The sequence below is a fragment of the Agelaius phoeniceus genome, chromosome 6 (assembly GCF_051311805.1).
Source record: "Agelaius phoeniceus isolate bAgePho1 chromosome 6, bAgePho1.hap1, whole genome shotgun sequence".
Lineage (NCBI taxonomy): Eukaryota > Metazoa > Chordata > Aves > Passeriformes > Icteridae > Agelaius > Agelaius phoeniceus.
This window is the reverse complement of record NC_135270.1, coordinates 34,485,752-34,499,581: the sequence shown is the minus strand read 5'-3', so window position 1 is coordinate 34,499,581 and position 13,830 is coordinate 34,485,752. Positions and strand designations below refer to the sequence as shown.

Sequence of the window (13,830 nt, the reverse complement as noted above, 5' to 3'; positions counted from 1 at the left end):
TTTTCAGTGTCTTGTTATGAGAGTTATTTTTAATTTTCCCTTTCACATTTTCTATCAAAGAAAAGGAGCAAAAGAGAACCTTTAATCAAGTGCTCATTAAAAAATTACACTGCTGACATAAAAGAGAACTCCATCTGTCAACAATGGCAACAAGGTTTCTATAGGACAAATACATCAAGAATAATTAATGTTGATGCAACAAGAATGGACAACTTACAAAACAGTTAGTCAAAATCTTTTATTCTTACTCTATTTGAAAAAAAACCAAAAAACCCTAACGAAAATGATTAAAAAATTGAAAGAGAGAAAACCCAAAAAGATCTTTCTAACTGTAACCTTTACACAGTGAATACATGGAGTGACTGTTTACAAATCACTTTCAAAATTGGTAGCTTTGCTTGTAAACGGTGTCTAGAATAATTATTGGCAATTAACATGGAATACTCAGAAGATGTAAGACTATTTCTTATCTTTGTTGTGAGAAATTCTCATTTTCAATGTCACTGGCTTCAACATCATTCTTGACACCAACTATACAAGGTGCTAAAGGTTTTCAGTTCTCACAAATGTCAACAGGACCAAAAGATATTTAGCAGCTCATAGAACAGATCCTTAACATTCATTTAACAAAGTCAGTAATATTTTTTAAATGTCATCAATGGCATGAGAATCTTGCCTGTTAATAATTTAGAATATTAACATTATTTGAAGACTGATTATTTGGGTTTGCAAATTGGATGCTACATTAATAATAATAATAATAATAGAACAGCATGGACTCTAAGTTTTATGATTGCTAAATCTGCCTTCTAGTACAGATGAGCCAGAAAACTGCAAATTTACAAGTCAAACATAACTAATTGCAAGTAATGCAAGTACACTTCAAACTCCAAAAGAAATCTATGATGAAATCATATTCCAGGCTACACAAAGTTTTTCTTAAGTACACAATGAGATATAGGATATACATATAAATGAGAAACATATAAATGACCAGTGCAAACATTACCTGAAGAACAGTCTCTTCCTACCTTGGGAATGAAACACAAGGATTAAAGCTTCCTTCTTTAACTTTCATAATCAAAGATAAATATTTGAATTCAAGTACTTCCTTTTTCAAGTGAAGACTTTGTTCCCAGACAGAATTTGCAAGACTTAATAAACTCTTATAGTTACAGAAATGCATCAAGATGTTCTCATCAACTTTTGAGGCAAGCATATAAATAAACATTTTCCTATTGCCTATTTGCAGAGCCAGAATTACAGACAAATATAACCTTAATGTTCTATTAACAAATTCAAAGGACACTGGGATCACAACCTGAGACATAAACTGACAGAAAATTCTTTAGTGTAAAAAGCTGAGACTCCTGTTACAGAAGAAACATTAGGACATGAAATTCAATAATTTAGCAATTATCTAGCAACCCCTCAAAAACTAATCAAAGACCTATCAATTAGAAAAAAGCAATAACTCAAAAACTTTCCTTTCTGCAGTGCTGATGTCCTGAGCCAGTAATATTCACCCCTGCTAAAACTATCGGGGGCACATCATCATTGCACCCCTAAGTTCAACATTCTGAAAGTAATGTGAAAAAAATTGCAAAAAACTTTTCCCACTCACTAGTCCTCCATTTTTCTGCTGCTACTGAAGAAAAACCACCTCACCTTTATGCCAGTATTTGTTACAATTTCTACTGTACACATAAAATAAATTAAATCAGAAGACTGAAAATTTAGGTGATAATATTTTTTCAAAGTCAAATAATTGAGTGGAAGAAATCAGGGCTCGGTTGTGGATTTATTTGTTGGGGATTTTTTCTAAGCAACACTCTTATAATGCCTCAACCAGAGACGTTTTGTTAAAAGGAGATTGACTAGTTCATGCTTATTTCTTATATATCCAAAACAAAAATTCTACCAGGTGCATTATATTAATACAACTTAATTTTGGTCTCATTGACTGTTCCTTAATGTAAACATTTAGTTAAAAAAAAAAAAAAAAAGTAAGAGGTGAGTGAGTTCTATTTCCAGATCTGTAGTACCAGAGAAGTTGAACTTTGTGAGTACATGCTAAAAGTAAAAGATACTCCCTACAAGTCCCAAATTACTCAACATATATGCCATTTTGTGGCCCTTTATCAAAGACATTGGCATTTTTCTGGGCACTGAAATTATTCAGATGTTAAGTGATTTTCAACAGAACTGAAGAACACAGAAAACATTATTAGTTCCAAACATAACTGCAAAAATTCTCACAAACTTGCATATCACACTAGGAAAAATGCTGTAATGAAATACCCTGCACCTAGCTGAATAAACAACTATGGTAAAGTAACATCAGATGTCAACACAGAACTCAAAAAACAATCCCAAAGAACAGGAAAAAAACATATTAGCAAAAAATCCCAACAAGAAAAACAAATTTACTGTAAAATTTGAAATTAGTGGTTAGATAATAAAGTACAAATCAAAGATCACAGGTATATGAAGCCATGGCAGTTTTGGACCTGTGCAGTGTTAAACATTAAATCATTACAGTGTTTTATATGGTATGGTCAGAATATTAAGTTTTATCTCTCTTCCTTACTGGAAACTGTGAACTCCTTGTTTTCACATTCTGTCTGACAGAACTTCTGATGCTGAAAACTTCACTACTTTGCAAAAGTGAAACTACTTCTGATACTGAAAACTTCACTAGTTTGCAAAACTTACTAGTTTTCACATCGTAAGTATTTTCCTTCAGTTTATAGTTAATGATTTGGTTTTATAAAGCCTTAAAGCCAACCAAGTATCTATTAAAAAAGTATTTGTAATGGCTTTGACTTTCATAGCATACATATGCACAAGCAACAGCCAAATGAACAAATAATCAGTTGTGCAGTCTTCCCTACAATGGCCTGACAAGCAGTGTCAGAATGTCCTATTTGTACTTTTTAGGCAGTCATTGCTTTGTTTATTGTTATATCAATAAAAGATAAAATCATCAAATGTGGGTTTTGAGAAGTGTTAAACCATGACAGTAAGAGTTTCAGTGAAACTGAGTAAGTAAGAATCACTTTAATTAAGATATCAAACATGATGATGAATACATGCAATTAAAAAAAAATACGAGCTACTTTTGGATTTAATAGTTTATTATTTTCTTTTAAACATGAATGATGGTGAAATCAAATGCAGAAGAATACTTCTTATTGCCACAATTAAAATTGCAATACTTGCTGCTACTGTTTTAAAGAAATCAAGACTGATTCAACTGAGGTGAGCAGCTGCAACCCCACTGAGGCTGCAACCTGAATTTTGATTACAGAAGCTTTCTGTGAATGCAGAATGTTGAGATGATTTTAAGAAATAAGTGAAAAGAAGACTTCCAGAAAAAGATAATGAATGGGATTGTATACCAAGTGGTTTACATAGCAGAGGGCCAGGGAGGAGGAGGGGAAGATTTCTGAGCAGATTCTCCAGGTCTCAAGCAACAAATCTCAAGTTAAGAACAGACCATCTCTTCAGGTAAGGTTATTTAAATGTTATGGACCTCAATTATTCCTTTCCAGCTTTCCCAAGTAGCAATTACCTATTCTTCTCCTCTCCATGTAAATAACTAAAAAAATGGAGTTAAACCTAAGATATAATTGCTATGTGACTCCTCTGTCTTTCAGTAGCAAAAGAGATTTTTAAAATTCTGGTTACTTTTTCTTTCTCTTCTGCAAGTTTGCTGTACCCTCAAGTGTTCCAAAACAAACTAAGCCAAGCTGACCAGTAACTACCCAGATTAACAATGAAAAATATTTTTAGGACATCACTTTGTGGACATTTAGACAGACTACACTGAGAGCTACATCAAGACCCTTTTAAGAGACATGCAATCATGGTGGGTATCTAACAGGCTCAAGGACAAGGAATTGTGGTAAACTTGCATTGTCACAGACAATACATGAAAACATAATTTCAGAACTGTTATTCTTAAAATTTACTTAGCTTGATGTTTGATGCTCCTACATCAAACTTGAAGAAACCTTAAGTACAAAATCTGGTATTTTTTATTTTCCCTAGTTGAATGATTTTTCTCCAAACAAATCTAATAGCTCTGCCAACAAGCATTATCCTGGTATGAGGACACACAGTCCTTTGCACAGAATCAAATACATCCTCAAGACTACACCTCTTATTCCATTTTTAAAGTCCCCACTGTATGCAGTCTGATTGTATAAATGGTATGAAACCTGCAAATAGGAATCTTCAGGGAAATTTTGTATCACCTATGATTTGGCACTACTGTTTCTTGCTGTGAAAGTCTCTAATGTACAATTATTTAGCTGTATCATACTGATATATCAGTTAGTGTTCCTGCAATATTGAGGTTTCATGCCTTTAGTTTGTTTTAAAGATAGTGACACCATTTCTGAGCTATGTCAAGAAATGTTTTTTGATATGAAAAGGGCTTAGCTAAGGCTTATATTCTGTGTACAAAGCAAAGCTTTGGGTTAACACCTAATTTATCAAAGTAAGTAATTTTTATTAAGTTAATTTTACTAAATTTCTTTTTAACTGCAAGTTTAACTATATGAATACCCTTTAAGTTATACTCACCTCCAGAAGAACAGGCTCCATTTCACCTAAAGATTTTCCTAGATGCTTATCGGGATCTAAGCCTGCAAAAAACGAAAAAAAAAGTAAAAATATTTCTTATGAAGTACTCTTACGACATCAAGAAATGTTTATTTCTTTCTTTTTAAAATATATTACGTCTCCCTTAGAAACACTACATTATCTAAAATAATTACTATCCTAAAGAAAATACACTGAGTCCGAATTTTCCTTAATCTTTGGGCAAATATTTTCCAGGTTTATGGAAAAACAAAGCTAGTTACCATTTCGCTACATGTCAAGTGGAAAAGCTATTGGATCCCTTCCTTAGAAATTTCACTAGCCAGTGAAGTAAACACACAGGTCCATGGTAATAAAAATACTACAAGGATACTACCTCTTTAAGTCAGAAGTTACCTTTGCAGATATCTATGGAATTAAAATACAATTTAATTTTTTTATGCTTCCTGCAACTGGAAAGGACACAGGCTCATAATGAAAAGTTCTTTTGCCAAATCCCATTCTTTGTGTGTTTTCTGCAAATATAAAATGTAAGATTAAAAAGGATGAAGATATAAAGAAAACTCAGACCTACAGAACATACTGAATGTTGTACCTTTAGATCCATCACAAAATACTTTGTATGATGTCTACATTTTGATTTATTTTTCTTTGTAAAAAAGTAAGCCTATTAACACTTGATAGCTGCTCTAACTTGCTTTTCTGTATTCCTCTTTCATCTTCTTGACTTTTTAATTTTGCCCAGCTCATGGCATTTAATGATCACTTCTCAGGATAAACCAAGTAACTGGCAAAAATAAACAGTGGGATAAAATAATCCAGGAGCAACTGTTTCAAAAGCTGACATCTTCAACCAAGTAAATATTCTAGTTGGATTTGACACAAAGTGGTCAAAAGGTCTTACCATACGAAGCAACTGAGAAAAAACAAAATTATAACTCCTGAAATGAAAGGAACACTGTGAAATTTTCAGTTTTCCCATTTTTTACTACTCTTAGTTATTCTGGTTTGGGCTCCTTTTTGCACTAATACAATACTTGTCTATTTTTTCCTACTCTACTGCTTCATACAGTAATAGGTATCATTACAGAGCTGCCACCAAAATTACTCCATTCAGAAGCAATTTCTAAAATATGCACCTTGCAAAGCACTTTAGATTGTTGATGATGAAAGCTGTTATATAAATGTACAGTACACTATTATATAAAGTCATTGCTGAGTTAAAGTAGCTAATATGTCTCTTAATTTTTAATTCGTGATCTTGCTATATTTAAATTCCTGTGAAACTAAAACAACTTAGAGTGAATGAGATTTCAAAACACTGGGAAAGTTTTTAAATATTTCATTAAAGCACATTAAAAATTCCCTTACAGTGTAGGGGAATGCTTTTAAAACTGCTTAATAAATAAAGTTTTAAAAGACTTGGGTTTTTTTCTGCCATCTATTCCTTTTTTGTATTGGTTTATTGCTTTTTTTTTAACAGGCTAAAAATGTATGTGCTAGATACACGATGATAATTTATTCTTGTGGAAATAGTTTTGAAAGATATTAATTCAATTTCAATAGTTCAAATGGTTCTGGTGATCTCTTCCAACTTCCATCAGGTTAGCATTTTGTCCTTGATTATAATGGGACAGGTATTAGGCCAAACAAGCAATTTCTCTTGACATAAATGAAGGAGTACTGCATTACAGTATCATTTCACACATTTATATTAAAATTCTTCTTTTAATATAATTACTTTGCTAAGATAAGCAATCTCTCCCTCCTTGATAAAAAACAGATTGATTTCCTCTAAATTTAAACTAAGGGACACATTACAAACATATGAGAAGGGAAGAAGTTGTCAGAACCAGACACACTGACATATTATTTCTTTCACAAGGTTCTCTTTGGTAATATGGACATAACTTTAGTCCAGTAATGAATGCAAAGCAATACTTTAAAAGAAACTATGATACAAACAGTTTTTGAAATACAAATAAATTGCCTATGTATACACTATGGGTAAACTCTTTAGTGATATCCCACACCTAACATGAAACTCCGTGAAGTGCAATGTACCCTTCCTGTATCTCAGCAGAATTCTATTTTTGGATGGCTTGCATTTATTTTGAAACATAGTACTTCTTTTAGCTTCCAGTAGGTTTATATTGGGAGTGAATAGAGACTGTCTGGTAAAGGCATCAGGAAGCAATGTAACTTTCAATTTGCAGGACCAGTAATCCACATCTCCAATCCCTACTGCTATGCATGCATAGATGAAGCTGTATGTCTGTTGCTACAATTAGTATAATAAAGTATTTGGAACTATACTTACAAAATAGCTTTTTTAAAATCTATACTTCTGTTTGGTACACTTTTCTTTATTGACTCGAATTTTTAAAATGGCTTAGACTAATGAGAAGAACAATGTATTGTAAATTGTTAGTACCACATCCTCCAAATTTGTCCTCAATGGAACTAGAGATGAAGGAAGCCAAATGGATGGATAAACCAACAAGGTCCACGGCCTGGATGACTCTATGTAGAATTAAAAAATTAATTAGGAAGGGAACTATAATTTGCAGGACTGACATCTATTTTATTTAACTTACATGTATCAATGGGGGGCAATTAGAATTCAATTAAAATATTCACTTTTATTACTTTCCTGACTGACCTTGAATTTAATGCCTGTTTTATTTAATTGCATCATCTATGAATAAATGTTAACCCTAGAATGTTATGGCCCATTATTTTCAATGCATTTTTAACTCCCCAACTGAACTACGTCCATCAACTTATTATGTGCTGCCAAGAGAGTAAGTGGGGCTTTATTTCTTTGAGATAGCCTAGTATATGAAAACAGAAACATCTAAAAAATTTGATAATGCTGTTTTTGATAGTGTTCAGTAAAAATAATTATGCTTTCAATTCCAGTTTTGTAGTCTAGTTTGACTGTAAAATCAGTAAGTGATAGCACAAATGGTATAATCACATCAAAGTAATTGCTACTCCATCTGTAATTTCTGATAAATCCACTGACAGGAGCAGAACTCCTTCCTGCAGGTATCAACAATGGCTGCAGAATGCTCTTATGCACAGCCACAAGGCAAGTGTAGAGAACTGCAGCAATGTCAAGAGATTGGGACAGAAATTCATGGCTTTGTTTTGTGGTAAAAAAAAGAACATTACTAAAAGACATTTCACAACTGTTGCAAAAAGAGCCATATTTTAAATGGTTCACTTTGTATATATGTATTAGTGTAGCATGAGGCCCTCACCTGAGGGGCAGCTACCTGATATTACTTCCATTTATCAAGACCATTAGAAATTCAAGTTACATTTTCATGGCATTACATTCAGCTAAAAAAATCCACATTCTAAAGCCTTATCTGACTAACAAGAACATGTCTTCTATATGTTCAGAATTTTAAAATCATCTGGATTCTTAAAAAAGTGTTTTAAAATAAAAAAGTCTATTTTCACTTCTTAGTAAAATTTCAAATAAATAAAAATAAATCATAATTACTGGTTTCAAAAAATGTTGGTACATAAAGGCCTTCTGAAAGCTACATTGAACCAAACACTAACCCATAATATATGAACACGTTGTAAAAGAATCACTACCACACACACATCAATAAAGTATGAGTTAACCATTATCTGTTGATAATATAAGGGGGAAAAAACTCCAGCCTTTCCTCACTAATCAACCCTACAATTAAAAAACTTAAACTGGTTACTCAGTGAATTCCTCCATAAAATAAGGTAAAAACAATTCTCCAAAATTGATATTGTCGCATTCTTCTTGAAATATCAGATTCATTGGATTAGGATAGGCTTTTGGATAAAAAAAAACCACCTATTTTAAAGTTACAGGAACATGAACTTCCCTTTTTTCCCCTGACTTCTCAAGAAGTAATATTGAGAAGAGTAGTAACTGCTGTCACTATGAATGTAAGGCACTAAGACTTAACTTCTGATGATGTTGGGCTGTATAATCTGCAAGAAAGTTTCTGGAGAGATACTAATCAGCTGATCACCAAGAGTAAAATTATTTAGAATTTTGAATAAGAAAAGAGGCAATGAAGGACTTTGGTTTTCTGGAACCAAAACTAGTTTCTTCTCAATCTCTTTATCCTAAAGAAAACAGGGTTAACAAGAAGATGATAGGACATGTAAGGTAAAGAAATACATATAGAAAGCAAAAGAGTATAAAGCAACCCCTGTCTTAGAAGTGGAACAGAGAAAATAGGACTATTTCTGAAGGGAAATTCTATTTAAATTCTATTTCAACTGTGTCTTTTTTTTTTTTTTTTCCTAAGTTAACAATACAAAATCAGCAATTTTCAAAAGGAGGGTCAGGCACTATTCTTTACACAGTACAAAATACAGGAGAATGTTTCTAGTAACACAGGAAAAGCCTGTACACAACAACATTAGCTGGTAACATAGGCTTACAAGGTAGGAGTGCAGGAATGTGTTATAACCTTCACCAACTAGAAATGCACATGCCACACAGATACTCTTGAACTATAAATCCAGACCTTAAGTTGCCTTGAGGTAAATTATTCCTGCTGTCATATTTAGCTTTCATTTCTATGAAAAGCAGGGAAGTGAACTTTTTGTCTGGTAGCATAATTTGACAAGTTCATTCTTAACTTCCTCAAAACTTTCACACATGAAAGGCTGTGTTAACAATGGTGAACTGGATGGATTCCTTGGATTTCCTTTAAAAAAATAAATTGCAAAAACTGCTTAACTTTTGTATAAAAGTAATGAAAAGTGCAGTAAATAATTTGTATTACTGCATCTCTAAAAGATTTGAGATGAATATACTTCTAATTTATTTTATGAAATAGGAAAATTCATGTGACTAGATTATACATCTACTTCTCTTTTTCCCTTGCTCTTTTTCTTCTTTTTTTTTTCCTTTCTTCTTTTTTTCTGGTATGTGATAATTTATCCAGTGTGGGAATTGCAGGGGGATGAAACCTGTAGACATACTGTAGATATAGTAACTCTTTTCAAACTAAGTGACACTAAGTGATAAAGCTAAAAGATATTAATCCCAAAATGGTTCTAGCATATGTTTCCAGTGCAGGTAAATTGGTATCTCAGTTTATCTTCCTTCTTGAACATTCTTCAACTATGTTCTAAACTGGGTTAGTCTCATGTCTAAATAAAATTTTAGAATTCTGAGAGGTAAAAGGATCTAAAACTATTTATTGAAGTAATATTACCTATAATCTCTTGTGGTTTCTTTTAAACATCAAAGATATTTGTGTTCTAGTTAAATCTAGGATTCAAAGCAATTTAGCTCTGTCATTTCAAGAACAGAATCTTCAAAAAATCTTTGAAGAAATTTTATACCGTTCCATCAGATAACAAGGCAATATTTCCAATCAGATTGTTTTACAAAATCACAGCATCACAGAATGGGCCAGGTTGGAAGTGACCACAGTGGGTCATCTGCTCCAACCTCTGTGCTCACGCAGGGTTCATCCTTGAGCATGTGGCACAGGTTTATGTCCAAGATTCATATATATTCAAGACAGCTCTTGAATATATCCAGTGAGAGAGACTCCACAGTCTCTCTGGACGATCTGTTTCAGTGCTTGGTCACTCACACAGTAAAGAAGTTCTTCCTCATGTTCAGGTGGAACTTTCTGTGACTCAGTTTAGGCATGTTGTCTCCTGTCCCATTGCTCAGTACCACTGAGAAGTGCCTGGATCCATTCTCTTTCTTCCCCCATTCCAGACACATATACTGAGATGAGTTAGTCATCTCAGTCATCTCTTGAGGCTGAACAGGCCCAGCTCCCTCTGCCTTTCATCATAAGAGAGGTATTCCACACCTTAATCATTTTTGTCACCCTCTACTGGACCTGCTCCAGGAGCTCCACATCTCTCTTGTCATGAGGAGCAAAGAACTGGACACAGCACTCCAGGTCAGGCCTCACCAGGGCTGAGCAGAAGGACAGCATACCAGGACACCATAGGCCTTCTTGCCCACAAGGACATGCTGCTGGCTCGTGGACAGTTTGTTGTCCACCAGGACCCCCAGGTCCTTCTCCACAGAGCTGCTTTCCAGCAGGTCAGCCCTCAGCCTGTGCTGGTGCATGGAATTACTCCTCTCCAGGTACAGGACTCTGCATTTTCCCTTGAAGAATTTCAGAATGTTCTTCTCCAAAATGTTGGTAGTTTGAAAAAGATTGTGGAAGAATTGTATAATTGCTGAAAAATAGCATTAAACTACTTTTAATCAAATGCAGCAAATGGTTCATCTCATTTAAAGTAGTGACTGAGTCAAATTCTTCTCAGGACTTTTACTGGGCATAAAAAACTTAAATAAAAAGTCATTTCAGTTTCAGTTATACAGGCACATATGTACACCTTTCCTGATACAATTTTTTTGCGTAGAATATCTTAAGAGCATTGTTTGCTTATTCATCTATTTAATTCAAATTGTTCAACTTGGTCTAGCATCACATGAATACAAATGTGTCTTAATAAAAAGATATGTGCTATTTTGTCCCTATTATAGAATTCTGGTATTTCATGCTTTTAACAGTTCTAATTCTAGTAAGCTTTGTAGAAAATAATTGAAATTTCATTCTGTGGAAGAGAAAGAGGTGTGGTGCAAGTGGAAAAATTTGTGTCGTTTTCATTAAATCCACCCCCATGCAGACAAGTTATAAACTTTTTAAAAAGTCACAATCCCCAAATGGATCAACAGAGGTTTCTGACAGCAAAGATCAATAGATCTGCTGCAAAAGGGTAAAAGGCCAGAGCAGAAGTAAAGGATCAGACTAGGACAAGAAGTCCTGCAAAACTTCAACTCATAGTGACCTGAAAAGCAAACATCTATGGGTCTAACTACACAGATATGTCTTTAAATGTTTGAGTTTGTGTCCTGTTTCAGCATGTAAGTCTGTAAAGTAAATGGGCATCTAGAACTTAAATTGTATCAAACAATAAAGAGCAGCAAGTATATATTCTAGTATTAAAATATACCACTTGTACCTCTTGATTATCATATAGTTAAGATAATTTCTGCTTTTGACATCTTTTACTAAGCTCTCTTTCTTCCACTATTTTTCAGCTCGAAGTTCTGACTATTCTTCTGTCTTTTTCACTATAGCCCATACTTCCTTTCCTGTTTCACCTTAAATGCCTAATAATGTGCTCTTAGCCTGCTGCTTCCATTTAAATTTTCCTTTAGATTATGTGATCTCCCCAAACTGCAAGGTGATCTTTCCATTCTTAAGCCGTCTCTCCCCTATTTTGTCTGTCTGTGACATCTCCTTAACAGCACTCAATAATATCAGCTTTCAACTACTTTTTTGTTTTCAGGCACTGTCCCTTACTCTTCCAACTCCTGTTATCTTTTAGGACAACAACATCCCTCCCATTTTCCAGTGTATAGGCTCAGAGTTAGCAAAGAGGAACTCTTATTTCTAATTTTTTTCTAAACAGACTTCTGCAAAATCCCATTTCTTCCTTTTCCGTGACACAATTTATTTTCAAACATTTCTTTATACTTGATATATGCACTAAAATCTCTTTCTGAAAGCTCATCTTACACTGGTAACAAAGTATTTGTCATTTATACACAAGCATCAAGGCAAGTACCATTCTAAATGCAAAGATTATTTTCTCATCTTATTTTCCTAAGCATTCAACTATGAATCAAACTTTTTCTTTACTTTAAGTCCAGTACAAGTTCTCTTTTCTCTTCCTCATTTCTTTTGCATCACATCTTAAATCCCAAGCTAATTTTTTTTTTACTTTTAGTCTTGCATACAATTTCCATTTATCTGTGCTGATCTTTTCCTGGGTGAAACTTTTCTGCCAGGAAAATAAATGGCTTGAGATAAAATGGCTCTCTGTTTTTATAAGTGTTTCCAAGTCTTTTCATGCAATGTCTAGTGAACAAACAGGTGTGGTATCTTTTTTATCTTTTTATCATAAATAACAGGAATTATGGAGATAAATGGGATGGTGGATGAATATATTAGGGAACAAACCTAGAGAAAAAGTGTCAAATGCACTTAAACTCTAAAGGGCCAACTAAGTTTCAGAAGATATGTTTGAAAAGTCAGTCACAACACCACATGCTAGCTAGGAAACAAGATTTCAAAGGGGAAAAAAAACCATCTTTCCCAAAGTACATCATAGGTAATTTATCAAATTTATAATCTGAAAAACATTAAAACTAAAATTAATTAAAAGTGATCATATGTGCAAGCAAGATAATACTTCAACACTGCACAAGGATAATTTTTCTAATAAAAGTTTAAGGCTAGTTTTAGAATACATTATCACTATGAGAATAGACAAGCATTAAAATTTGACAGGATTTGAAAAATATTATCAGTCATTATATCTTTTAGTTCAAATTATGATAAACAGAATAAGTGTTCAAAACCAAGTTAAGTGTTTAAAAGTAGATGTGGCACTTTGCGATATTATTTAGTGGTTATAGTGCTATTGATGTGAGGACTTGATGACCTCAGAGTTCTTTTCCAACCTTAATGGTTCTATGATTCTAAGTGTTTTTTATATTTATAAATCAGAATGTTCTCAAGAGCAAATGTTGTGAAGACAGTCATAGATTCTACTACAGCTCTACTGTCTGGTAGCTGCACAAGGAAGAAAGCAATGGAATGATCACCTATAAATAAGCTAAATTAGCTAAGAATAATGTAAATGTTTAATTTACTTAGCAATAAGCAAGTAAACAATCCTTACTGTACAATATATAAGAAAGCAACTGGGATCTCATATTGATTTAATAACAAAATGTTATTCAATTCCTTCTGTTATGTTTGTGAATGGTCTGAGAACTTTTAAAAAATATTTGAAGAAAGCAAGTATCTTCCCTTGTAATGACAAGGTCTTTCAATTTCCTCAAAATTACTTTAAAATTGCTTAGTACTAAAAACACATTTTCAAAGAACACTGTTCCTCTCCATTACACAGATGATGTGCTCAGACAAAACTCACAACCAACAATTTTACTTCAGGATATGATCTGCCATTGCAGCCAACTTGCAGAAAGGTTAGTAATAACCCTCCTATTGAAAGAGAGAGCTCTGCCTTCCATGCAGCCATGGTTTCTACAGAGCAAGTTCCCTGCACCCACAAAAAAGCAGATCCTGCTGATCACTTACATGCAGCCACAAAAACACTGGAGCCTTTACAGGGGCAGAAGCAAGCACAGACTTGTGGTTT

The 13,830-nt window shown here is 33.5% G+C and overlaps 1 protein-coding gene across 4 annotated transcripts in view; it reads right to left on the bottom strand.

The window, feature by feature from the left end:
* The window catches only part of DPH6 (diphthamine biosynthesis 6), a 213,539-nt gene that overhangs the window by 154,165 nt on the left and 45,544 nt on the right, over window positions 1-13,830 (bottom strand). For all 4 annotated transcript variants that reach the window (XM_077180383.1, XM_077180385.1, XM_054635745.2 and 1 more), the window contains exon 6: window positions 4,591-4,652. In XM_077180383.1, the coding sequence (XP_077036498.1) occupies window positions 4,591-4,652 (62 nt within the window). The remainder of the gene's footprint in view (window positions 1-4,590; window positions 4,653-13,830) is intronic.